The 27,746-nt window shown below is 39.7% G+C and overlaps 1 protein-coding gene across 2 annotated transcripts; it reads left to right on the plus strand.

Moving 5' to 3' along the window:
* LOC131240138 (uncharacterized) lies at positions 1–27,294 on the plus strand. 2 transcript variants are annotated; one of them, XR_009168633.1, is made up of 9 exons: positions 1–158; positions 2,452–2,558; positions 4,369–4,412; positions 4,542–4,624; positions 4,710–4,818; positions 6,913–6,926; positions 12,462–12,563; positions 14,255–14,485; positions 27,184–27,294. XR_009168633.1 is itself a non-coding variant. In XM_058238209.1 (8 exons), the coding sequence occupies exons 1-8, from the start codon at positions 114–116 to the stop codon at positions 14,387–14,389; spliced, it is 639 nt and encodes a 212-aa protein (XP_058094192.1). In that variant the 5' UTR covers positions 1–113; the 3' UTR covers positions 14,390–14,616. The 2 variants fall into 2 exon arrangements, 1 of the variants encoding a protein (XP_058094192.1); XM_058238209.1 differs by lacking the exon at positions 27,184–27,294 and having other exon boundaries at positions 14,255–14,616.
* Positions 27,295–27,746: the final 452 nt, after the last annotated feature.

The raw sequence follows: 27,746 nt of genomic DNA on the forward strand, positions 1-27,746 counted from the left end.
CCTTACCATACAGCAGCTGCATCTATTCATTTCTTACATGGGTACTTTTGGAAAGCTGATAAGAAAACTATAAAAGCCCTCTTCCCTCACCCCTCTCTATTCTGACGAAACAAATGGATATAGCCGTTAAATCCCTCTTCTTGGGTTTGAATTCTCAGGTAAAACCGCTCTCCCAAAACATTATCTTTTCTTTTTCTTTCCAATTCTTTTCATGTTTTCTTTTCCTTTTCTTTTTCGACTCGGTTTTTTCTTTAGAGTGGAACTTGGGAGGGGTGGTTTGGCCGCGATGGGCTCATGGCCGTTCCAGGATAGGGGAAAATAAATAAATTGTGCTTTTGGAATTCCTTTTCAGTAGAATTTCCTGAAATTGCGATCTGGGGTTAATTCATCTTGTATCATAAAGAAAGAGGGCTCATTCATTCCTACGTGATTATCATTTTCATGATTTAACAGGCAGAATATCATGCTTAGGGTTGAACAATTAGTGCAAATTTCGGGCTTTGACCCGTCCATAGTGAGGCTACATTTCCAACATCTAGATTTAAATGTGTTTTTACCAAGCTTGTGGTCTTTTCTGTATATGGTTCATTATCCAGTGCTCCTGATTTTTTTTCCTCTATATGTGAGAATATGTTTTTTAATTGGTTGACACACACACACGCGCGCACGTCCTACCAGTTGTACGAAAAGTTACCATCCACCGGGTGGATTACTTCCAACCTGTAATGTGCATGCAACATCCACCCCGGCCAATAGGTTGTCCCACCATGAGGATCGCCTTGTGAAAAATCAGCCATCTACTCATCAGGCGGGCCACGCCATGGAAAATAATCTATAGCTGCTGATAAATAACGAAATAAAAGTGTGATTCACTTGATGAGTGGGTGTGGCTGATTTTTTACACAAGATTATCATTGTGATGGGTCCGGCCCAAAAAAAACAGGTGAATCCATGACCCAGGTGGGCCACTTGTGTAGGAACAATTGGGAGGGGGGAGGTCGAGCCCTCTCTAGGGCTATTTCCCTATTGTGTGGGCAACCTGAGTCATGGATTGGCATGATTTTGGGGCCTATGGCCAAGCATGGGAGGTGGTGCGTGGTGGTCGGAGTGGATGTTATCAACACATTATGGTGGGGTCCACAGGTCATTTGCACTAGATCATTGTATGTATGTAGGTACGTACGTTGAGGCATGTTAATTTCACATGTGCATTATATCCTTGCACACCCACACATAGGCACGTGCCAATATAGAACACATATGCAAAGCAGATATTTCCATCAGGTAGGCTATGCTATTTAAATCTTCTGGCCTAAAAATCAGGCAATTTCATACCTCTCGAGAGGGCCACAACATGCAAAACAAATGTACAGCTAGGAAATTTTGTTTAACTGTTAATTTATTTTGCACATTGAAGCCCACTTGAGAAATGCAACTGCCTGATTTTTAAGGCAGATGATGTAACCATTATTTCCAACAAAATGGAAGGCTTAGATCTCACACACATGTCCATACTAGCACATGGGCCTGCTTGTGGATGGGCAGCATTCCCCACGCGTATGAAATTAGCAAACACGTTTTAACTTTTTTCATCAGGCGCAGTTTGTTTCAATCCATGTATGTCAAACTTCTTTAAAATGTTAGTTTTGGCAGATTAAGCTGATACACACACTGTGTTAATTTTTTCAATGTGTTTGGCATGGGCTTTTCCCTTTAGAGCATGTTTGGATACATAGAATCCAAGGCAAGAGAAGGGAAACAACAATGATTATCAGCTAGTTTCTTTCCATGAGAACTATTCAAACGTGGATTCCAATTTTGAGTTCTTTTTTAGGTAGCAAGTGAAAATCTCATATTGCTCTCACAAACTCACCTAGGGGATGTTTGGATCGGAAATTACTTAAGATAGGTTACTTATGCCTCAAGTAGCTTATCTTGATTTCTACTTATTAAACTAAAGTGATTAAGTAACTTTCAATAAATAAAAAGGTTACTTATAATTGATCATAAACCAAACTTACTTTTCTCAAATAAGTTACTTATCTACTGCCGTAATTAGAAAAAATAACTTATTTGGTGGTATCCAAACAGGCCCCTAGTTTCTTGTGCCAACAATCCAAATTATGAAAAAGTGTAATGATTGCTTGGGGAATACACCCTTCTCTTTACCATCCAAACAACACATCAAAGGCAAACTGTTTCCTTTTCTACTGCTTGGTATGGAACCCATGGTTTCCAAGCATGGCTTCATGAGAACTTGGAACACTTCTTGAATCTGTTTGTTTCAGTCCACATTATCTGATAGAGTTAATCGAGTGTGAATAATATAGGCTACGGTCTAATGGTTATCACTCTTATCAGTTTTTTTTTTCATTCTCCACCCATGATTCTGTAATCTACATATTTTCGTGTCTATTGCCTGACTAAGATGGATTGTGATTTTTTTCTTAGATACTAAATCACAAGCCAACAGTATACTTCTACACTAGAATTCCATATTCCGGCAGAACATGTTCCTCACTTCAAATGAGAAATGATGCTCGGGGGATTTCGGCAAGGTGAGACTCAAATTGATTCCTTAAATGTGTCACAATCCTATACATGAAAGCAAGAATGTTGTTTTCAATTCCATTTGGACACTTTCAGTTCTGTGGTTGCTTTATCTGATTTTTGGAAGAACAATTGTTATGTTTATTAGTGGCAATCTATGGATTTTTTTTTTTCATCCTATTTTTGTTTATTAGGCATACCATAATCCATTGTATAGTATAAATTTAAGCTGGGGATTACTCGAAAAATCAACTCGGCTTTGATGAGGGCCCAAGTGCAAGGCTCAAATGTTGGGTGGTTAGTCATACTCAATCATTTTTTTTCCCATGGAGTATGCATTTGAGCACTGCATTGATCGTTTGAGTACTAAGTCAATATTTTTCTGGTACTCAGCTGAGATTTTAGAGTACATGGTTAAATAATGCAGGGGCATTTTCACACTGGGCTCGAGTGAGGTTACCTGTGGGATGCAGGGGCACACTCGAGGTGAGTGGGGCCCACAGGGGAGGTCTCGTGTTCGAGACTCCTCACCGGGGGTGATTAATGCGCATTTCACACCGGGCTCGAGTGAGGTAGCCTGTGGGATGTGGGGACACACTCGGGGTGGGCGGCCCATGTGAGGCGGTACCCATGTGATCTGGGGCCCATGAGGGGGGTTCGGCCGAGGTCCTAACCCATGAGATGTGGGGCCTGGGCTATGAAATAAATGGATTAATTCGCCATACTCAAACAGTTCGAGCTTTTAGAGCAAGTGGTTAATTGTCCTGCATCAAATTAGTATCAGAGCGGGAAGTCTCGTGTTCGAGACTCCTCACCGGGGGTGATTAATGCAGGGGCATTCTCACACCAGGCTCGAGTGGGGTCGCCTGTGGGATGCAAGGGCACACTCGAGGTGGGCGGGGCCCACGAGGGAGGTCTCGTGTTCAAGACTCCTCACCGAGAGTGATTAATACGCATTTCACACCGGGCTCAAGTGGGGTAGCCTGTGGGATGTGGGGACACACTCACGGTGAGCGGCCCGTGTGAGGCAGTACCCATGTGATTTGAGGCCCATGAGGGGGGTTCAGCCGAGGTCCTAACCCATGAGATGTGGGGCCTGGGCTACGAGATAAAGGAATTAATTCGCCATACTCTAACAGTTCGAGCTTTTAGAGCAAGTGGTTAATTGTCCTGCATCATTAAATATTTGAGTTCTTGGTTGACTTTTTATGGTTGAAAAATAAATAAATAAAGAGCTACTCCTTTTATTCATTTCAGAGTAAGCCTTTATTTGGGTTGTGTTGATTCAGTCAAGTGTTCAAGAGCTTAATGAAGCCTCCAATTGCTGATTTAAACCTAGGACGTCCTTAGTTCTAATACCATGTCAATTTTCCTCTACATGCATGTGCTATTTTAGTCTTTTAGTGCATTCTAGTGATATTTAACCTTTAGATGAATTCCTCATACATGCATTAAGAAAATGTCGAATGTTGCATTGAAGATAATTTGGATGCATACCGAAAATTAGAACTTGGGAAACTTTGGGTGACATTTTAATGGAAGTTTTCTATGGCTCATGCCATTTAAGATGATAAAGGTTTCTATCTGTTCTTGTTTCATTCCTAGTGTCTGAATTGCTGGACATTAGTGGACTTGATTTTGTATGGAGAAAGGCTTCTTGCATTGATTGGCTGTGTATTTATCACATATCTTCCCAAATTCTTGTTGTTATGGAAGATTATTTCCAACTCACTTTCTAAGGTCATGCAATATTTTCTTATTGAGAGCTGCTTTAATGCATGCATCGTTTGATTTTATACTTTCAAATTCAACTTGCAGGGCTAACCTCAAACCTTTTGCTCAAGTTTTTGCCATATCTCCAGGTAAAGAACTTCAAATTTTGCTCTGCATATTCCATTCAGATGTTTTCACTATATCCTGAAATCTGTGCCATTTATTTTAGCCTATCATATTGTTGGAGTGTTATTCTCTTACCCCTGTTACCAATTCAGGTTTGGAAGATGTTGATGTTTCTTCATCTCCTAAATCCGAAGTTTCTAAAAGTATCTCCGCCTCTGAGGATGGAAGGATAAAGGTAAAGAGTTTCGCTATTTGTATGGTCTTTTAGTTTGATCTCTAAATCGTTGAATAGATTTAATGTGCTTGACAATGACACGCAGATGAGGATCAATGTATCTGGTGACAAGACACAGGTTATTTTTGATAAAGTGTTCTCCAAGCTAGTTGATGCTGCCCAACCAATTCCTGGCTTTCGAAGAGTAAAGGGAGGTATGTTCCAAATTCATTAGATTTATTTTCATGGTAATTTGATATATATGTTTATTTGAATGTAATAGTCCTCAATGCAGCACATACAATCCATGAGAAGGGAGAAAAGGACGATATGGACTCAAAATCACCTTTGTTCTTTAGCTTTTATGTCTCATTTGTAGCTCTCTCTAACCTTTTTTGTAACCTACCTTTTTATCACTCTTCTCCCCTCATTTTTTCTCTACTACCCTCTTTCTTTTATTACTTTCCTTGTTCTTATTTTCCATTTTCTTTTTCTTTTTCTTTTCTTTTTTTTCCTTCACGGTTTCTTATCACAGGTTGAGTTACTGTGCTTTCAAGTGATTTGGTTCCGTTGAACTCAATCTCAATACTGATTTCGTGATCGATTTTAATTTTCAAACTTCGAGATATGGTTTAGCACTATATTTTTACGAGTTGGTACTCAGGTTCCAATAGGGCTTGAGCTCTGCAACACATGATTATGTACACCATTTACCTTTTCATTATATACACAGACATATTTGTTGGTACTTGCTTTTATACAGAACTGAAATGAGTTTTAATGATGCCATATTTTGGTGTTAGTTTTACAGTGCCAACAGCTTCTTTGGGATAACCAACCATTGTAAATAACCCAAATACCCTTGTCTCTTCCATAGATGCACTATGTAACCTTGTTTATTGGTTCAATGCCACCTTAAGGTGTTCATTTTAGAAATAACCCAGTTCAAAATGAAATTTCTCATGATATATATCTTTTTGAAAATATGTTGATGGGGACATCATGCGCACACGCACACCCCCTACGCACGCAAGGAGGAGGAGGGCCCCACCATGATATGGATCGATGACGACGTTCAGGGAGGGCCTCCTAGTTAGAGGACTGCATTTTGATTCATTGGAGTGGACCCGATAATCGTGTGAATCCCACCATAGGTTCTCATGATCGTGGCCCACTATTCTAATTAATCTAGTATTTTGGGTTTTGCTTATTATTGTTATTAGGAATATCATGGACGGTTTAGATTGTTTTGATTAGTCGTTATTTTTTATTACTTCATCTCCAAAACATAGGTTGCGCACATGGCGCGAGTTTTGGGGCATAGGGTTTTATTATAAATAGGCACCCCTTGTAGTCTTTTTTCCGAAAGATTAATAAAATTGCTGCGTTTTTCTGCTGCTCTAAATTTCGGAGTTGTGGAGATTCAATTGGGTGCGAAACCCTCCCTTCCTCGAAGGGCTGACTACCATGGTGCGAAGCGACACCTATCCCAATTCGTCCCCACCTTCTTCCATCCATATTTCTCTTCTCCTACAAGCATTCCATCTGCAAATCCATCAATATTTGCAGGCGTTTCCCCATCTACAACAAATTTTCAGAATCTGACCCTACAGGAGGGCTGAAACTTCGGCGGAGCACCACATACAAACCGTGCATCGGATCGAGTTGAGATTTGGGGGTTTTGGAGTCCATCCCTGGCCGACCAAGGCCAAGGTGGCCTTTTTCTGAAAAGTGAACTCCACACACGTGCGGCTGGGATCACACGCACGTGCGTCTGGGCCATTGCTGCTGTCCACACTTGCGGTACTTTTCTGGTTCGTCTCTCTCATCTCTTTCACCTCTCTTTCATCCCAAATCCCTAACCCTAACCTTAAATTACTCAAATTTCCAATTTCATGCCCTTTCTTCAAACTTAGGGTTCCCCGAATTGAAATCTGTGAACCCCTTGGATTGGGGAATTATTTCTGTGCATGTGTCAATGAATTTACCCTCCTTTGATTCTTGTTTGGTTTATAATTTTGATTGATCCGGCCCTAACGTGTGAAGGTCTGGATCCGCATAAGATTCCCCTTGATTAAACGCTTGAATTTTTATATGGGATGTGGAATTTTGTGTAATTGTTTCTGAACTAGTGTGACCTAAAGCCTGAAAATCTTGCACATCATATTTGAATTTCATGTCCTGTATTATATGTTAACTACTTTATTGGTTTTTTTACTCATTTATTTGATTGAGAAGCAATCTGAAACTTTGACATTTGTTCCATTGGATTGACATGGTTGTTACTACAATGGACTTGGACCACTCAGGAAAAACTCCCGATGTAAGTTCCCTCACGTCATCTTATTGTTAGTAGTTAACATATCTTGATATTAATTTTTGTCACTCCAAATCCCTATATAAACTTTTCATGTCATTACATAGTTTGAAATATGGAATTAATTTTTCTGCTAACAAGCATTAGAAATTAGTTGTTGTGTTTTCTTAATTTCTCTCTGACAATGTTAGCTGAATTGGTTGAAGCTGGATGATAAGCAGGATAGAAGCCGAAATATTGAAATACATTGGCTCCATATATTTTTTTTTTTCCAGAACACGGGGAAGAGGGGCACAATCTTTAACATTTATTAGGAAGTGATTATTCTGAAGATAGTAATAAAATTTTTGCTGTTACTTGTATGTAATAAAATACAACTAATTTGTTGATTTTTAATGAAAAATAATTGAATTTTAACATTGGCTGAAAGGACTAGATTCCATAGACCAAAAAGATCAACAAACCATGCAAAATTTGTGGTGTTAGAAGTGGGTTTCATGGTATCATTCTAGTGGTAGTTGGTGGTGGGAAAAGATGAGATTTAGTAGGATGGGAGCGAGTTTCTAATGTGACAGGGGCAACTTAGGTACAGATTTATCTACTAAGCGTACAAGTGAGCTGGTCTAGTGGTCCCGTAGTTGTAATCTTGAGCGAGACATTTGGAAATCTTATTCACATAGTATGTACTTAAAAGAGGAATGCAGCAGAATTCATGTTGAAGGTAGAGTTTGACCACTTTGTTGGAAGGATATGGTTGTAACAGTGTTGGACCAAAACAGCCTGATACAAGGCAATGCGGGACCATATTGATGGTGAACGAGATGATACCCAATCCAAAGGTATTCAATAATGGTAACAGTGGCCATGACAGCCAGCCTTGTGGCCATTGCAATACGGACCATAATGAGCGTGACAGCCTTATAACAGTCAAAGTTTTTGAAAGGAAGAAAATGTACCGGCCCCATATAGGACCATTACAGGCCCATTATGGGCCCATATCGACCGTTATGGGCCCATTATGGCCATTACAAGCCCATTATGGGCCATTTTTTCAAAACAGTTAACGGGTCCCACCGTTACCATTTATGGCTGTTACATAACTGTTTTTAATACCATGCCCGATACACTGATTTTAAACTTGACTCACTCATTGTGTTATGTAACTAAAAGTTCTTGTTGAATAATGACTATTATTATGAAAATACAGCTTTTACTTTCTTGGTAATAGTTCTAATAAAATTGAAAAATAGTTGTTATTTACACAAGGCATCTTTAAATATAGGTGTTACACCATGGAATTTAACACCATCCCCTGGTAAAAAGGCCATTGCTTTCACTTGGGTTTGACCCTCTCTGTTTTCTATTTTTAATTTTCAGCTTTAAAACAGGCATTACAATTATCAAACCTAGTTAGTTGTTATGAGGTCATAACCCCGTCTTTGAAATCTTCCTAGTCTGGTTCGGTTGAATATTGATGGGCGTAGTAGGGAAGGCCTATATTGGTGCATTTAAATAGTGTTTTTGAAACAAGGTTTTAATGATTTTGTTATTGTGATTCTCTTATACCAGCTGATCCCACTGTTGGAGTTGTGCCTTGGAAAGCCAATGCACACCCCAATCCACTGGATCCGTGGATGTGATAGGCCGATCCCAGCCATTGATCTTAATGACCATGAGTACTTTTTTGACAATGTGATGTGCCTTCGTTGATATTTGGTGTTGCCTTAAACTTATTATGATACTAGTTATGTGAGGAGAGATTCTTTTGTAGTCCTTGGAAACTTGAGATTGGACACAGTGGTCATTGATAAGGGAGAATTGTGGCCCATGGATCTCAGTACCCTGACGTGCCATGACTATCACGGATGCTTAGTTTACATTTGTGGGCATCATCCTATGAGGATGTACAATCATCTTGTGTGAGGGGACTAACTTGGGTTAAGATGATCGGCCTTTACCATCTGGAGGCAACTTAGTGTTAGTTATGCCTTCGCCCTTACCCTACGCAAGAGTGTAAGTGTGCCATGGACATAAGATCCTAGTATTGGACCTTTGAACACTTGCATTGGAGGATTGAGTTCAAGTCAATAGTCTGGAGACCCATTGCCTGAAATATGTTCTATGTGATTAAGGACGTAATGCTACATGAAAGATGATCAATCGTTAGACCTAAGGACGTGCAAGGGTTATGATATTGGCTCGGCGGCTTTAACTTACTTTACAAGATTTTCTAGATGCCATTTAAAGTGTGATAGGTACGTCCATCAGGATTTATTGATTCTTACCCAAGTCAATATGGGATCCACTAAGTTTACCTAAGAATTTGTTTATGGCTAAGATCTGATTATATGAGGGACTTATCAAGTGGTTTTTCCACCAGTTCTAATGCTTTAAAGGTTTTAATTAGCTTTACAAATGTTTTCAACCATTAAAGTTTTGTTTTAATTATTAAAATTATGTTGATCACACTTAATGATAACTGATGGCCCAAATATGATGGTCCACTTTTTTATCATCGTGAGATCTTGATCTATAGTGGATGGTCTAAACAATGGAAGGATTAGATCATGAATATATGCATGGATGAGGTTGTTTAATTGACTTCTCTCGCAGTAGGGTACGAAGAAGTTTGTAAGTTGGTGGTGTACCATACATGTGTACACCTTTGAAACCCTAGTCCCTCCTTATATATAGATATTATCTCAAAAGAGAGTCCAGAAGCTAGAGGAAGCCTTAGACGTTCTCCCTCCCTTTTGGGCTCACTTGGACACACACACAGAGAGAGAGAGAGAGAGGTTTTCATATCTTTCTTCCATCCTTGTTTCTCATCTCCATCACACGTGCAAATATGTGGTTCCACTTAGTGGACAATGTGTGTCTCCCCCCGCCCCCTACCAAGGGAGTAGATGGCAGTTTTCTCACCTCTCCCATTTGAGATGGATTAGGGACAGACATATTTGTCAAAGGATCGACATCAGGCAATCAACATTGGAAATCATCTACACAATTCGATTGCATTAAGGTAAGATCTAATCTACTCCTTTTAGTTTTGATTGTAGGAACTTTGATATTATCACAAATAGGGTTCCTTGGAGGAACGAATTGACTGGATCTTCAGATTGTGTTGAGTTTCTGTTGTTTTGGATCCAAAAATCTAACACCCACCACAGTTGTGGTTGAAGGATTGAGAGATGGATTCTTTTTTTCATCCATTTAATTCCAATGAAGGTTGATTCCTTATATGCAATGTTTTGACCATAGGCCAACATGTTTTTGTCATTAGTCCAATTTAAACCTATCTCATTGTTGATCCATGATGTCACAATTCGAAGTATCGGTATCGCTACAAGTTTCGTCAGTCGGGGATATGGAAACAATATCAATATCGCCGATAATATCATTGATAACCGGAAATGCGGGGAAACATGGGGAAAATGGTGGATCTTTTCAGTGAAACTTCAGGAGATGCTAAAATACACATATTTGCATATTTAGGAATTAAAAAAATTGCAAAAAGAATGCATAGATAATAAGTTTCCATTTAGTGGGGGCCTAAAAGCATATGTTGTTGTAGGAAACCAATCCGACCATCCCTTTCATCCCATCTATCCATCCAAATATCTATCGATAATTCACAATATCAACAACACAATATTTCGTTGAGAAATCGTCGATGACTGGAAAGGAAATGAAAGATTGTGGTCTTCATATCGCCCATGTTGCGATAACGATAATATTGCGATACGATTGATATTATCGTCGACAATTTAAACACCGCATATAAACATGCGCCCATAAAAAAAATTGAAATAGAAAGTTTTTTAATAAACAGATTTTTGGCGATATCGCTACATTGGAGATATTATCAAAATATCACCAATATAGTAATGATACAAGCAACACCTGAAATTTACACAATAAAAAATATTGGCAATACATTGGCGATAGTGATACATTGGTGATGCATCGTCAATACTTAGAATTTCTGAGAATATCGATGATATCGATATCGCTACCCGTCTTATCAGTATCGCTGAGCTGGAGGTAGGGATAACATTGGGGATATTTCGGTAATATCGAGCATACTTCAAATAATGGTCACAAGTAAATAGATAAAAAATATATGTATACTAAGAAGGAAAAATAAAAATAAAAATAATTGGTGGGTTATCTTTCAAAAGATTATTTTAAAATCTTTCAAAAAATAAATAAATAAATAAATGAAGGCAGATGGTTTGGGTTTAGACCTTTTGGGTTGAACAGTTCAATGGTTGGACCAGAAATACTGCAAGACCTGGGATTCTGAAAAAAATAATAATTTTAAAAGTAAAGGGTCATATGGTAACCAGTCAGAAAGGCCATCAGTTCTAGTTCAAACTGGTCCAGTCCAGGTTTTGAAACATTGGTTGTATGTGAATTGTTGAGTTAGAATGGTGTATCACCTTGAATCTTGTTATCATGATTGGAATATTAAACTTTTTGTCAGAACACTTGTACTATTTCCATCACCTAGAGGCTAATTATGGGGCAGAATTTTTCCCCAGCTATGTTGATGAAGTTATCAGTTCAGTTCCAAAGGGATCGTTTGTGATATGGTTATCAGTTCTTCAATTGAGTTTGTCCTGTTTGTGATTTTCTTCTTCCCCGTGCCATCTCTTGTTTTATTTTAATTTTATTTTTTCTTTGAAGGATACCATCTCTAGTTGTATTCATTCATCTTTTCCCATAAATGAACGTTCATTTCTTCAAACCCTGGAATCATAGCATGATTGTCTGACTTGGTTCTCCTTGTTAGATGGACAAGGGGATGCTCCAACGCTCTCAGAGTACTTTTAAGTTATAGTGCTCCTAGTTGTGTTGGGTAACTTGGACCGTCCAATAAATCGATCTAAATAGTCCTTAAGTTTAGAGCACATTTCAAGGCTACCATGCAAAAATAAGATTGCTCCGATAATCACATCCATCCTAGCTCCGGCCTTCTTTTTGTAGTGATCCTTTTTCCAACCCATGGATGGGATGGTTAGGATTGCCTAATAGAAATGGTTGTTTAGAATCATAAGTAGAATCATAAGCAATCCATGATGGGAACTATCAAATAGATTAATCGAATTGTTGGTTAGACCTATTTTTATACAAATGATCTTGGCCATCTTTGTTAGAGACCATTGATCAAATGGTTAAGATCATTAGATTGGTTTAATTCTTTGGACAGTTTCCCATAAATGGGTGTTGGACCTAATGGACAGTCCAGATCAATCGATTGGACTGTTTGTGTCCCAGTGCTGGTAGGAGCTCTGTAACTTATAGTGCTTTGAGAGCACTGGAGCATCTCTCATGGATAAGAGCATAAAACATTTGAAGTTTTCTATTTTGTATTTCTTGGTTTTTATGTATTTTAGGTAAAAAGGTTTTACCATGTCAAGAAAATCATCTCAAGAAATACTCCGGTTACATGAAATTGCTGTTAGAATTCTCGAATTTATGAATGCTAGAAGCTAGAACTGACTATTGTTTTATGTTTTTTGTCAATATGTTCTGCAGATTCCCAAAGATGTTCTCTTACACATCCTTGGACCATCAAAAGTTAACAAGGAAGCAATCAAGAAAATAATCAACTCTACCGTGGCCGAATGTGTGGCAAATGTGAGTGATATTGTTGTAATTTACTTGTGATTGGTATGAGATGCTTGTAGTAGCCTCCTTCTTGTAGAGGCCGGATCCATTGCAAATGTCTGTAGGCTAAGCTTAACCTACAAATCAACATGTGAAGCCGACCATGATGTTCTAATGACATCCAATCCATTCATCATGTTCACCTTCTCCTATTCTCTTTGGCTTCCAAAACTCAGGCCGATGACCTCTCAAGTCACATGCCCACCTGAGTTTTGGAATGGCCTGATATGTTGGGTGTCCATTGCTCCTGGTTGGATGATGCTTCTGAATGGATTAGATGTCATATAAAAAACATGGTGGGCCCACCATACATTCTAGAAGGCTTTTAGCGGTGGCCGTCACCATCCCAACTGTGTCCCTATGGTGGGGCCAAACTTAGTTTTGGATCAGCCTGATTTCTGGGCACTAAAAGAAACATTAGGGTGCATAGATGGAGGGATTGGATGTCATGAAAACATCATGATGGACCCCAGACATGGATTTGTAGGTTAAGCTAATCCTATAAACATCTGGGATGGATGTCATGAAAACACCATGCTATTTTCTTCATATCCTTTGACCGCAGAGAACAAACTGATAACATCTAATTTAGTGAGGTACTAGAACAATTGCCGGTGGCAGCTTGTGATTGTAGTCATCACTTGGGCCCATCGTCATGCATGGGGCCCACCCTTGGGATCACTACCAGTCAGATTCATCAGAAAAGAAAGAGAAGAAAAACTGTAGTGATAGGATGATCTTGCCTGTCCTATTGAGAGAAATGTGTTTGTAGAATGTGTGAACCAATGACCTTTCTAGTTTAAACATCTTTTCGCAAACCAAGGTGGGATTCATTCAATCAGTCAGACCGTCAAACTACCAGCACTTAATGGTGGGCTCTACATGCTGAACGGTTCGATCATGGAGGGTGGATGCTAGAATGATGGGGAAGTCCTGGGACCCCAATCTTGGTGGCTGCAGCCCCATAGACTACCTTTCAAACATAGGAAGAAATATGAAAACGAAATTAAAGTGCAAATGTTTCATCGCAATGTGGTGCAAACGGTTGTTGTAGGCCCCACCTTGATCTCTTGATGACATCCACTCTGACAATCATGCATGCCTTCCCTCATTTGATCATGGGCCCAAAAGTCAGACCAATCCATGACTTAGGTGGGCCACATGAGTAGAACAGTTGAAAGTGGATGCCCGCCCTTGATTCTTGTTGGACCCCACCCAAGTGTTGGAATAGCTTGGTTTTTTAGGTCTGCCATCATCCGGGGTGTATGTTTCATGTTAATGGATTGGATGGCATAATACACAACATGGTTGGTCCTTTATAGAATCAAAGGGTGAGCATCCAACCCCAACTGTTCCATTGGTGTGGCCCACCTGAGTCCTTGATTGGCCTATTTTTGGCACATGGTCGACAATGCATGGCATATAAACTATGCTCAGAGTGAATGTCATTAACATATCACAGTGGGTCCAACATTGTGGTGAAAACGTTTGCATTCCCTATTTTAAAACGGAGACAGTCAGCCCTCAGATTGTGTAATTATCTCACATGAAATGCTATGAACAATGGCATATGAACGTGAGCATGCATCCTTTTCTCATGAATTTCTTCTTTAACTGCTGGCCTAAACAGTTTTTTTCCTCATTTTTTTCCGATCTTGTAGGAAGGATTGGAAGTCACCAAGGATCTGAAAATTGAGGAGAGCTATGAGGAGCTGGAAGCAGCGTTTGAGCCCGGCAAGGAGTTCAGCTTTAATGCTATAGTTCAGCTTCAGAAAACAGAAACAAGCAAACGGTGACTGCTACAATTCATTTGAATTGCAATTTTAAACAGTGTTCGGTTGTGCCAAATTTCATGAAATGTCATGAAATTTGCATCTAACTGACCAAATTATGATATTTGGTGCAACCTGACGTCGTCGCAGAAAGAAAATTCAAAAAAAAAAAAAAACTTCCAAATTGTTTTTTGGATTCGTGTGGAACTTTTTGTTGGGTCCCACTTTCTGTGATCCAGACTGTTTATGTAGTGGGGCCCACCGTGAATGGCTATTCATTGTGGAGTTTGTATAATCTCAACACCCACCCTCCCCCCAAACAAAAGTTTTGAATAGAGTGGTGGAGATACGGGAGTATGCAAAAGAAATTCAAAAAAGATGTGTTCTCGTTTTCAGTTTGCACAATTGGGTTATATTATTCGGTGATCCAAACCGTTGATATTTTGGGCAACCCCGTAGATTGGTCCATGCACCAAAATTCTCCAGATGGGAGTCTTATACTTCTGGGGTCTTGAAATCTGGGTATCCATTGTGCGTGGGCTATCCATGGCAAGCCCCGTCGTATCAACGTTTTGGATCTCAGGACCATGGGCCCCACTTCTGCAAACTGAGCAACCTTTTGACTAGAGCATTGTATAATTACTCTAAAAGAAAAGCAAACCATGAAGGCATCTAAATATTGATTCATTCACATACCATCCGTGTGGAAACAACACCTGTCAGACGAACACCCATATCCATAGCTCAAGTGGTAGACTTGAGTGAAAGATTTTGCAAAAAATATTGATTTTAATAACATATATTTTAATAATAAAAAATAATATATAATATATAAAAAGTTGTTTGGAAAAACACCGTTTTGTGGGTATTTTGGGAATAGCCCACATTGAAAAAGAGAAGAAGAAAAAGTACATTATATGAGAGTGGTGGAGTATTATAATAGTTATTCACATGGTACAAAGGAGAATGGAACTTGCGCACTGGAACACCCGCGCACTCGGGCTCGGACTCGGACTCGGTCACGGGCTTAGTGTGAGGGTGTGGGCATGTGAGGCAGTGTGGCTGTAGAGGCGCTAGCGGCGCACTTTGCACTTCGCAGGTCCGCATCGTGTAGCAGAGGGTCGCTCCTTCGCGACATTGAGCGAACCGGAGCAAAACTTAGGACTATTTTATTCAGAGTTTCCTGCCGTATTAGAAGGATATACCGATGCGAGCTGGATATCGAGTGCAGGGGACAACAAGTCTTCTACAGGATGGATATTCACCTTAGGAGGTGCAGCTGTATCTTGGGGATCAAAGAAATAGATTTGCATAATGCACTCAACCATAGAATCTGAATTTATAGCCCTGGCTGCAACAGGCAAAGAGGTTGAATAGCTAAGGGATCTTCTATTAGAAATCCCTTTCTGTGTAAAGCCTATATCGGCTGTGTCACTACATTGTGATAGTGAAGTCACATTAGCTAGATCCTATAGCGTCACATATAATGGTAAGTCTAGACATATCAGTCTTCAACATGATTATGTCAGACAATTGATTTGAGATGGAATCATTACTATTTTCTATGTGAAATTCAGCAATAACCTAGCAGATTCTTTCACTAAACCTCTACAGAGAGAGGTAGTAAAGGCTACATTTAGAGGGATGGGGTTGAAACTCTTCAACTAAAGCTCCACCAGTGATGGTAACCCAACCTAAAGTTAGAAAATCTCTAATTTTGGGTTTAATGGGTAAGAATAAGTCACTGATATGTGGAAAGTTTTTCAGCATTAAATTATAAAACTTCATCCATAATACATAAGTGTTGAGCGTTACGAAAGATGGTTGAGTCTTAGAACTCTTAATGAAATCCAGTCTGTAGGACAAGTGTCTTATAGTAACGAAGACACTTGAATGATTTCACCTACATGAACGTAGAAATGGTGTCGTCTCTCACGAGAGTTAGGAGTTTTCTCTCGGGATTGTTCACGAATTAAGATAAACACATGGCCATTAAATGTGCTGAGCAAGATTATGGGAACTCTAACAAGCACATAGCGAATATGTGTGTGGTTTCTCCGACTCTGTTATCTAGGAATAACTGGTTCAATGCTGCGGCTACCAGTCATTTCGACAGAATTTTGAGATACTTACACTAAAGAAATATTAAAATCGAAAGATATATTTCTTTATGCATATAAGCTGATTATTCTAGCAGAAATGTTTAATCGAGAAAAATATATTTTAAAAAAAATCAAGTGAGGGATTGTTGCAAAAAATATTGATTTTAATAAAATTATTTTAATAATAAAAAATAATATATAATATATAAAAAGTTGTTTGGAAAAACACCGTTTTGTGGGTATTTTAGGAATAGTCCCACATTAGAAAAAGAGAAGAAGAAAAAGTACTTTATATGAGAGTGGTGGAGTATTATAATACTTACCCACATGGTACAAAGGAGAATGAAACTTGCACTGGAACACCCGCACGCGCGCGCTCGAGCTCGGGCACGGGCTCGGACTCGGTCTCGGTGCGAGGGTGTGGGTATGGGCATGTGAGGCAGTGTGGTTGTAGAGGCGCTAGTGGCGCTCTTTGCACTTTGCACGTCCGCATCGTGTCGTAGAGGGTTGCTCCTTCGCGACCTTGAGCGAACCGGAGCGAGTCGCGGTGCGACTAAGTGGCTAAGGCAGATGGTTGGCTGGACAAAAATCTAGAGGACTAAATGAGAGTCTCTCTGAATATATAGAGGCTGGAAATATAGTTGTTGCACCAATGTGTAACAGCTATGGACTTGATTGCATGAGTTATGCAGAAACTACTGCATGGTTAGCCCAACAGCTAGAAAACGGCTAGCTGCTGTCTCACAACAGTCAGCATGCAACAGATTAATGGTCATGCACAACAGTTAGAAAATGGCTAGTTTTCTCCAACAGCTAGAAAACGGTAATGGGATTTAATTCCCTGGACCATAACCCCCAGCCACCATAGCCTATAAAAGGAGGGCCTGGATAGGTTTCCAAATCATCTCTCAACCCACTCTAGCAGACCCATACGAACTAAGCCTAAGCTACTCTTCTCATATACAGTAGTAATTCCAGTAGTATAGCAAGGTTCGTTTGAACCATTGCTTGAGAATTAGACCAGAAGTGTGGTCTAGAACGTTCATCTGAACCAGTAGCTGCTGAAGATCAATAAAAACAGACCAGTGCAGTGGTCTAAGTTCCAAATATTCTTTTTCTCTTCTTTCTTATTCTGAGATTTTTTTTTCTTTTTATGTATTTCTGCCAAACGGTGTAATAGAGTTCCATTAGTGGGCCTTCGTGTTTGCTGAACGCAGACCCACATCAGGCTTCTCGTATCCTAGAAGTAGTTTGCCTGTAACCTATCAGCATACTCAATCTTTTGAGCGGAGGCAAATAACGCTTTAAGGACAGCGTCTCAGATATGCTTCAGCCTGTCTTTAGTATAAATCATTTTGATTTTTCAGGTTCTATATTTTACAGAAATATTATAATTCTGTATAATATATAACAATCTTAAAGCGTTATTTTGTAATGGAAGCCGACAGTGTTTCATCCATCAAGTTGATGAATCAGGACTTGATATGTCTTGATCGGTTTGATAGAACCAAATTTATGAGATGACAAGACAAACTGAAATTTCTTCTGACGGCGCTAAAGATCTACTACATATTAGATCCAAATTTGCAAGTGCTACCTGAAGCATCTGGCACAGACATACCTGAACAGGTGCTGCCCGCACCAAACGAGCCGAAGACGCTTGTGTCGAGGACACATTCTGAACGCTCTCTCCGACCGACTGTACGATCTGTACCAATAAACGTCATCAGCAAATGAGATCTGGGCCGCTCTGGAGTTCAAATATAAGGCTGAAGAAGAAGGTACCAACAAGTTTCTCATCGCCAGGTATTTTGACTTCAGCATGGTAGATAATAAACCGATGCTGCCCCAAATCCAAGAATTGCAGTTAATAGTAAACAAAATCAAAGCGATAAAGATTGATCTTCTCGAATCATTCCAAGTCGAGGCTATAATCACTAAATTGCCACTGATGTGGAAAGACTATAGAAAGAAGTTGCTGCATAAAACCGAAAACTACACACTAGAACAAATCCAGAAACACCTTAGAATTGAGGAAGAATTTCGTAACTGCGACAGAAAGCATGATAATGGGAATGCCTCGTCCAAGGTACATGCAGTAGAGAACACTAATAACAAGAATCCCGAGAAGGACGATTCCCTGAAACCCAATAAAGGGAAATTCAAGAAAAACGCCCAAAAGAAGAACGGAAAGTTCCAAGGCCCATGCCATGTCTGTGGAAAAATCGGGCACTATGCTCGAGTATGCCGATATCGCAAATCTAAAAAAGAGGCAAGTGCAGTAGAAGAATGCGATATTGTGGCTATGATCACTGAGGTGAATACCATCCAACGCAAAGTTCCAGGTTGGTGGTATGATACTGCCGCTACAGTTCATGTGTGCTACGATAAATCAACCTTCAAAACCTATGAGGAATTGACCGATTGTCAAGAAGTCCAAATGGGTAATGAAGTCTGATCGAAGGTCGCCGGCAAAGAAACTGTCGAACTGATATTCACCTCTGGGAAGAAAGTGATTCTGACTAATGTACTGCATGTCCCAGACATGAGGCAAAACTTAGTTTCTGGGGATATTCTGGGTAAACCAGGCATTAAAATGATAACGGGAATACCTTGTCCAAGGTACATGCAGTAAAGAACACTAATAGAGATATGCTTGGTTTTCTCTGAATGAAAGTAGCACTTCTGCGTATATGATTGAATCCGCTGGACTGTGGCATGATAGACTAGCCCATATAGGGTATTGTACCTTAAAGTTCATGGCTAAGAATGGTTTAATCTCATACACAGATAATGAAACCGATAAATGTGAAGTGTGCATACGATCCAAAATGACGAAGAAACTTTTTCCAAGTGTTGAAAGATCGTCTCAAGTATTGGATCTTGTGCACAGTGATATCTGTGAGTTAAACAGCATTCTTCCTCGTGGAGGTAAACGGTACTTCATAACCTTTATAGATGATTGCTCTAGATATGTGTATGTTTATTTGTTAAAGAACAAAGATGAAGCATTGAACATGTTTAAAATATATAAAGCAAAAGTAGAGAATCAACTAAATAAGAAGATAAAAATTCTCTGTAGTAATAGAGGAGGAGAATACTTCTCAAATGAATTCGATAACTTCTATGAAGAAAATGGACTGATACATCAATGTATAGCACCATACACACCTCAACAAAACGGAATAGCTGAAAGGAAGAATAGAACATTAGTAGAAATGGTCAACTCAACGCTGATAAGAGCAAAGTTGCCACTAAGTCTATTGGGTGAGGCACTGCTTGCAGCGTCCAATATACTAAATAGAATTTCGTCTAAAAAATATAAAATATCTCTATATGAAACATGGAGAGGTAGAAAACCTAACCTAGGATATCTAAAAGTGTGGGAGTGTCTTGCATATTGCAGAACTCCTGATCCAAAAAGAACTAAGTTAGGACCAAGAGCTATTAAGTGCACTTTCGTAGGGTATGCACAAAATAGTAAAGCTTATAGACTTCTAGACATAGAGTCTAATACAATAATAGAATCAAGAGACGTTGAGTTTTTTGAGAACTCACTATCCTTGGAGTCAAAGGATAATGAAATCTAAACTCCTAATAGAAAATCAGATAGCACAGCTCCACAGATAGTGGAAGTTCCTGTTGAAACTCATAGGAGTCAAAGGACAAGAATAGAGAAGAGTCTAGAAGATGACTACATAGACTCACAATGCGCCGTTTTCCATATTGTAGAAGGAGAGAGAAAATGTTATAAGAAAAATACTTATGTGATGACTATAGAAGATGATCCTAAAACATATAAAGAGGTTGTATCCTCTAGAGACTCAGTTTTCTGGAAAGAAACTATAAACGATGAAATGAAATCCATACTGTCAAATTAAACATAGGAACTAGTAAACTTACCTCCAAGTTCTAGACCCATAGGTTGTAAGTGGGTATTTAGGAAGAAATATCACACTGATGAGACTATCCAAACCTTCAAAGCTCGACTAGTAGCTAAGGGTTTTAGACAAAAAGAGGAGATAGATTACTTTGACACATACTCTCTTGTAGCTAGAATAACATTCATTAGGATATTATTTGCGTTAACTTCCATACATCATCTTCACATCCACCAAATGGATATAAAGACTGCATTCCTGAATGGTGACCTCAATGAGGAGGTATACATGGAACAACTTGAAGGATTCGTTCTACTAGGAAATGAAAACAAAGTATATAGATTAGTCAAATCTCTGTATGGATTAAAACAAGCACCAAAACAATGGCATGAGAAGTTTGATTCAAAAATAATATCTCGTGGTTTCATGCATAATGTAGCTGACAAATGCATATATTATAAGGTAGATGGTAGTTATATCGTTATTATTTGTCTGTATGTTGATAACATGTTAATAATAAGTAATGAAATGGAAGGTGTGACAGAAACAAAGGGGTTTCTATCTTCCGTATTCAAAATGAAAGATCTTGGACAAGTTGATACCATCTTAGGTATCAAAGTTAAAAACCATGGTGGGGGTTATACTTTGTGTCAATCTCATTATATTGAGAAGATACTAAATAAGTTTAACCATTTAAATATAAAGGAAGCAAAAACCTCATTTGATTCAAGTATCAAGCTAAAAGAAAATATTGGAAGAACAGTTGCACAATTAGAATATGCGAGTGTTATAGGGAGTCTTATGTATACTATGCAATGCACTAGACCCGATATCGCATATGCTGTGAGTAAACTTAGTAGGTTTACTAGTAACCCCAGTACTGAACACTGGAATGCAATTAGTAGAGTCATTGGTTATTTAAAAGCAACCAAAGACTTATGACTATTTTATTCAGAGTTTCATGCCGTATTGGAAGGATATACCGATGCGAGCTGGATATCGAGTGTAAGGGACAACAAGTCTACTACAGGGTGGGTATTCACCCAAGGAGGTGCAGCTGTATCTTGGGGATTCAAGAAACAGACTTGCATAACGCACTCAACCATGATATATAAATTTATAGCCCTGACTGCAACAGGCAAAGAGTCTGAGTAGCTAAGGGATCTTCTATTAGAAATCTCTTTTTATGTAAAGCTTATATCGGCTGTGTCACTACATTATGATAGTGAAGCCACATTAGCTAGAGTGTAACGCCCTGAAATTCGGGGGTCGAGCATATTTCAGCTCCCGAGTTTCAAAACATCACTTATGTAACATATTTAATGACGGATGTATATTGTCTGTATGAGTGCATAAAACATGGAATCGATTAAGCCAAACTGTAAACATAATCCAGGGATAAGTGAAAGACGCAAGCGGAAGACTTAAAGAAATATATATATACATGTGCAAGTCCCTGTAATATGTATACTCTGCTAGGTCATAATTACAAGTGTTGCTACCAAAATATAAGTATCAAAATGAAATTATCCATTACAAAAGAAAACCCAGAATCCTCGTAGATCAGGACACGGCTCACATGAACCCGCCTGAGAACTGCATAAAAGAAAACGCGTCCTCATCATCCTCATATTCCTGCTCTGCCTCAGGGATCGCGTCATCATCTGCATCTAAGACAGAGTCTGGTTGGTATTGAAACACCGTCCCAGAATGTGGGAGTGAGTGATCAACTCAGTGGAACTATACAGTAAAAGTTAACATGATATCAAATCAATCAAGCAGTAATGATAAGGCAATACAATCAAACATGTTCTAATTACTCTTGTTAATGCAAGGATGTATGTAGAAATGATGCATGCCCTCGCCTGCACTCCCTCAGCGTCTTCATCTTACGGTATGCATGACAACCTCCCGCAGTGCCAACGACTCCAACGCACATGCAATGCGGTGCATGAACATGATTACCAAGTTGTTATTAGTCCTTTTCATACAGCAAGATTGGGAAGCTAAGGTACCTTCCTCATATCAACTCCCATACAGTGATCCATTCTAGGGTCGTCAGTCCTATGGAATCTCATACGATCATATGGTTCTAGGTCGCTGCAAAGGGCTCGTCACCAATCAATGCATGCCTATCATACCTTAGTTACTACCCTAAGACTCGTCGCCTTAATGCAGTATCAAGGTATGCTCGAGGTCACTACAAAGGGCTCGTCACCAATCCATGTAGGCCGACAGCGCGAATATAGTGTCTCATACCACCATAATCGGCTCACGAGTCTGGTGTGTTCATTGGTCACTATGGGGAGGCTCATCACCCCAGCGTAGGCCAACAGCTCGACCACGGTGTCCCATACCACCATGCCCGGCTCATGAGTCTTAGCGGATCAATGTACAATGGTTAACGGGATTGCATTGGTAAGTTTGATACTCTAGATTCAAACAATAGCGTCCATACATGATGTACATCCATCGGGACAATCGGGTTACTTGACGAACTCGACTAGCATGAGCACACGTTGAGTTGAATGACATAGAGTGTGCAAACACTCCGTGTGGCCAAACCACAGCCGACAACCTTAATACGACTCGGGTTCGTCAAACACGTCCTATGTGGCGAAAACAACCTCGGCCACGAACTTATGGTTTGTTACCGATTTCCTGGACTATTTCATAGTCCCAAACACATTCAATTATAACAGATATTCATATCAACAATTTAAAACAGTAATGGAACAACAATTCTAATCATACAATATGGAAACATTTGATGAATATCAACTTAACGTGGATTTACACATAAGTAGTACTTGAAGTTAAACAACAAAGAATGTAAATTACATGTAGGAAATCATACACACCAATAGGAGAGTTGAGAATCTCTTCTCAACGTCCGTAAACAGAATAATATATTACACATTAGATCATTCAGACATTTCCACAAACACTTAGACTACATATTCTAACATACATGACGTATGTTGGTGATAACACACATTTGGACAATTCCTTTCGCCAAGGAGTTGACACACATATAACTAACACAAATACATGACAATTAATCATAGCAAACACATGTTCGCATTCCATACGTATACGATACTTTCTACATACACAAGGAATACACAAATCTCAATCTATCTCATATATATCAGGAACACAATATAAACATCGCATTTGGCATGTGAAATTGCACCTACAACAATCATAAACTATTATCTGACATTGAAAGCCTTGAAAACCATAACCTATACGAATATAGTCCGCACCTTAAACCAGAAAATACGCACAGATCTGATTCAGACGATAAGTCTTCGTCAACGGCGACTAGATAACCTAATGCATGAATAGAAATGAGCTACATCAACACATAGACTATTCTAAGCTCTAAAACAGGTTAGGGTTTGATTGACTTACCTAAGAATGAACTTAGAATCGCCGGAATAACGATTCAGCAGTGACGGTTTAGGGATGCAGAGCAATAAGGAAGAATCTCAAGATGATTCACCAACTTCTCTCTCTTTTCCTCTCTTTCTTAGCTAGGGTTAGAAAATTCGTATGGAATAGAGAGTGAGGGTTTTAAGGTCTTTATATAGGCCTAACATTGATGAAAATAGCCCCAGGGCCAAGGTATACTTAGGTTATAACCAAATCGGGTCTATTTCGATCCAACGGAGCACTTCCGGTGGTCCTTTATCCACGTGTGGTCGGACTTAAGCTCACTGACCATGGATGTAGGTCAGTCTGAGTTTTCATACCGATCGGATTTACAGATCAGCCATGGCGGACCAATCTCAATTCAACGGTCACCGAAACTCGATCAGGTCTAAAAGCACTATGACATGCCTGGGCCATCTTCCCTGACCTGATGGTGAAATTGGGTCAGAATCCAACGGTCAGAAAGCTTAGAATCGGCGCGCAAGCAACACGACTCAGATTTTACAAATTTATATTTAATTTCTCAGCTTTCTCACACTCTTTACTCCGGACTCAAGCAAATCGACCCAGGACATCATCTGAACTTGATTTTTAAGGTGATAGTCAAGCCCAACCAGGTGATCATAATTGTCTAAGATCATCGCTATCGGACTTTCGACGCGCGGTCCAAGTCCGATACAAAGTTTCCAAATACTCTCGAGAGCAACTGGATATAGCGTTGAATCCTAGATTTTAGGGCAACATAGCGCTAACGATTCTACAGGTTTTGAGTCCTGCAGATCAAATTTAAAATGATTGATGCTAATTTCACAAGCAATCAAGGTTAGCGCTAAATAACCCACATCAAACTTCTAAGGAATTTGAGGTAGTAATCGGGTCTTTGCACGAAATTTTTCGGGTCATTACATAGAGCCTATAGCGGCACATATAATGGTAAGTCTAGGCATATCAATCTTCGACATGAATACGTCAGACAATTGATTTGAGATGGAATCATTGCTATTTCCTATGTGAAATTCAGCAATAACCTGGTAGATCCTTTCACTAAACCTCTACAGAGAGAGGTAGTAAAGGCTACATCTAGAGGGATGGGGTTGAAACTCTTCAACCAAAGTTTCACCAGTGATGGTAACCCAACCTAAAGTCAAAAAATCTCTAATTTTGGGTTTAATGGGTAAGAACAAGTCACTGATATGTGGAAAGTTTTTCAGCACTAAATTATAAAACCTCATCCATAATAAATAAGTGCTGAGCGTTACGAAAGAAGGTTAAGTCTTAGAACTCTTAATGAAATCCAATCTATAGGACAAGTGTCTTATAGTAACGAAGACACTAGAATGATTTCACCTATATGAACGTAGAGATGGTGCCGTCTTTCATGAGAGTTAAGAGTTTTCTCTCGGGATCGTTCATGAATTATGATAAGCATATGACCATTAAATTTGCTAAACAAGATTATGAGAACTCTAACAAACACATAGCGAATATGTGTGTGGTTTCTCCGACTCTGTTATCTAAGAATAACTGGTTCAACGCTGCGGCTACCAGTCATTTCGACAGAGTTTTGAGATACTTACACTAAAGAAATATTAAAATCAAAAGATATATTTCTTTATGCATATAAGCTGATTATTCTCGCAGAAATGTTTAATCGAGAAAAATATATTTTAAAAAAATCAAGTGGGGGATTGTTGCAAAAAATATTGATTTTAATAAAATATATTTTAATAATAAAAAATAATATATAATATATAAAAAGTTGTTTGGAAAAATACCATTTTGTGGGTATTTTGGGAATAGTCCCACATTGGAAAAAGAGAAGAAGAAAAAGTACTTTATATGAGAGTGGTGGAGTATTATAATACTTACCCACATGGTACAAAGGAGAATGAAACTTTCGCACTGGAACACCCGCTCGTGCTGGCTCGGGCTCGGACTCGAACTCGGTGCGAGGGCGTAGGCATGTGAGGCAGTGTGGCTGTAGAGGTGCTAGTGGCGTACTTTGCACTTGTCGCTCCTTCGCGACCTTGAGCGAACCGGAGCGAGATGTGTGCCGGCTAGCTGCTGTCTCACAACAGTCAGCATGCAGCAGATTAATGGTCATGCACAACAGTTAGAAAACGGCCATAAAATAACTAGTTTTCTCCAACAGCTAGAAAACGGTCATGAGATTTAATTCCCTGGACCATAACCCCCAGCCACCATAGCCTATAAAAAGAGGGTCTGGATGGGTTTCCAATTCATCTCTCAACCCACTCCAGCAGACCCATACGAACTAAGCTTAAGCCACTCTTCTCATATGCAGTAGTAATTCCAGTAGTATAGCAAGGTTCGTCTGAACCATTGCTTGAGAATTAGACTAGAAGTGTGGTCTAGAACGTTCATCTGAAGCAGTAACTGCTGAAGATCAATAAAAGCAGACAAGTGCAGTGGTCTAAGTTTATCAGCATACTCAATCTTTTAAGTAGGGGCAAATAACGCTTTAAGGACAGCGTCTCAGACATGTTTCAGCCTATCCTTAGTATAGATCATTTTGATTTTTCAGGTTACATATTTTACAAAAATATTATAATTTTGTATAATATTAAACAAAAGATACCTCGTCTCAACGCGAGGTCTTGGCATCGATTCCCTAGTGGGGGTGGCTAACAGTGTAGTGTGATCACAGTGGGTGTACTAACCGGCTAACCAAAAAAAAAAAAAAAACACCTGGCAGACGTGACTGAGATCCAACCGGTCATCCAGCGAACCGCAGCATGGATGGGGAGCGGATTAGGTGTGGCCTGGCCTCACCCAACACAGTGCAACCCTGACAATGGGGCCCACCTTGATGGATGTGTAGTACATCCCCACTGTCCATCTGTTTTGCCAGATCATTTTAGGGCATGAGCCCAAAAATGAAGCAGATGCAAGTCTCAGGTGGACCATACTACAAGAAACAATTGTAATTTACCATTAGAAACTTATTATGGGCCACAAGTTTTGGATCAATCTGATATTTGTTTTTTAATCCTTCACCAGATCTGTGTGATCTTGTCAACATGTTGGATGGCAAATAAACATTACGGTGGGCCCTTAGAAATTTTTATTTTTTTTTATGGTGGGCGTTCAATCAGCACTGTTTCCTGTAGTGTGGTGCGCCTGAGATTTATATCTGCTTCATTTTTTGCCTGCCCTAAAATAACCTGGCAAAAAAGATGGACGGCAAGGATATACGACATCTACATCAAGGTGGGCCCCATGGTGATCTTGAGCACAGTAACTTCCTTCCTTAGACACCATGTCAGGGTCGCACCTTATCGTGTGAGGCCGGGGTCGCACATACTCCGCTCCCGCATGGGTGGGCGTGATGCAAAGTTGTAATGATTAAAGGTACGGCTGTCAACGGGCTGGGCTGGGTAGATATAGGCCCAGATTTCGAACTATTTCGGGCCGGGTCTATTCAAACTTCTGATTTTGTAGGCCCGAGCCCGGCCCTTTGATACCCCTAATTAAAGGTCTGTTTTTGGAATCCATGTGCAACCAACGGTCCGACACAACATGCGCATGTGGCCACCTGATGCGTAGATCAGCCTGATTTTTGAGACGGTCGATCTTTCAGATGGGGCCTACCATTTGCGCGGTACCGATTTCCTACACAAGTGGCATGTTGGGAGAAAGATGGAAGATGAGACGCGTGACAAGTTATACTCATGCTCCGGTGGTAGACTCTCAGGAGTTTCAACAAGGATTTGAGTATCCATAGGTGGTGAAATCCCACTGTGGCGTGAGTGTGTTGTGCTTGTGTAATAATAATTTTTTTTAAAAAAAAAAAAGGCACCTGCAGGTGGTCGGTAGTCCTGGGTCGTTGCGTTGTAAAAATGGGATGCCTGTATGAGGATCCTGACCATTGATCCCATGGTCCCCATCTCAGGTGAGGAATGACCCACAAACCTGAATTTGGATCCGCCTCATTTTTGG

This window comes from Magnolia sinica, chromosome 3, assembly GCF_029962835.1.
Source record: "Magnolia sinica isolate HGM2019 chromosome 3, MsV1, whole genome shotgun sequence".
In the NCBI taxonomy this organism is placed as follows: domain Eukaryota; kingdom Viridiplantae; phylum Streptophyta; class Magnoliopsida; order Magnoliales; family Magnoliaceae; genus Magnolia; species Magnolia sinica.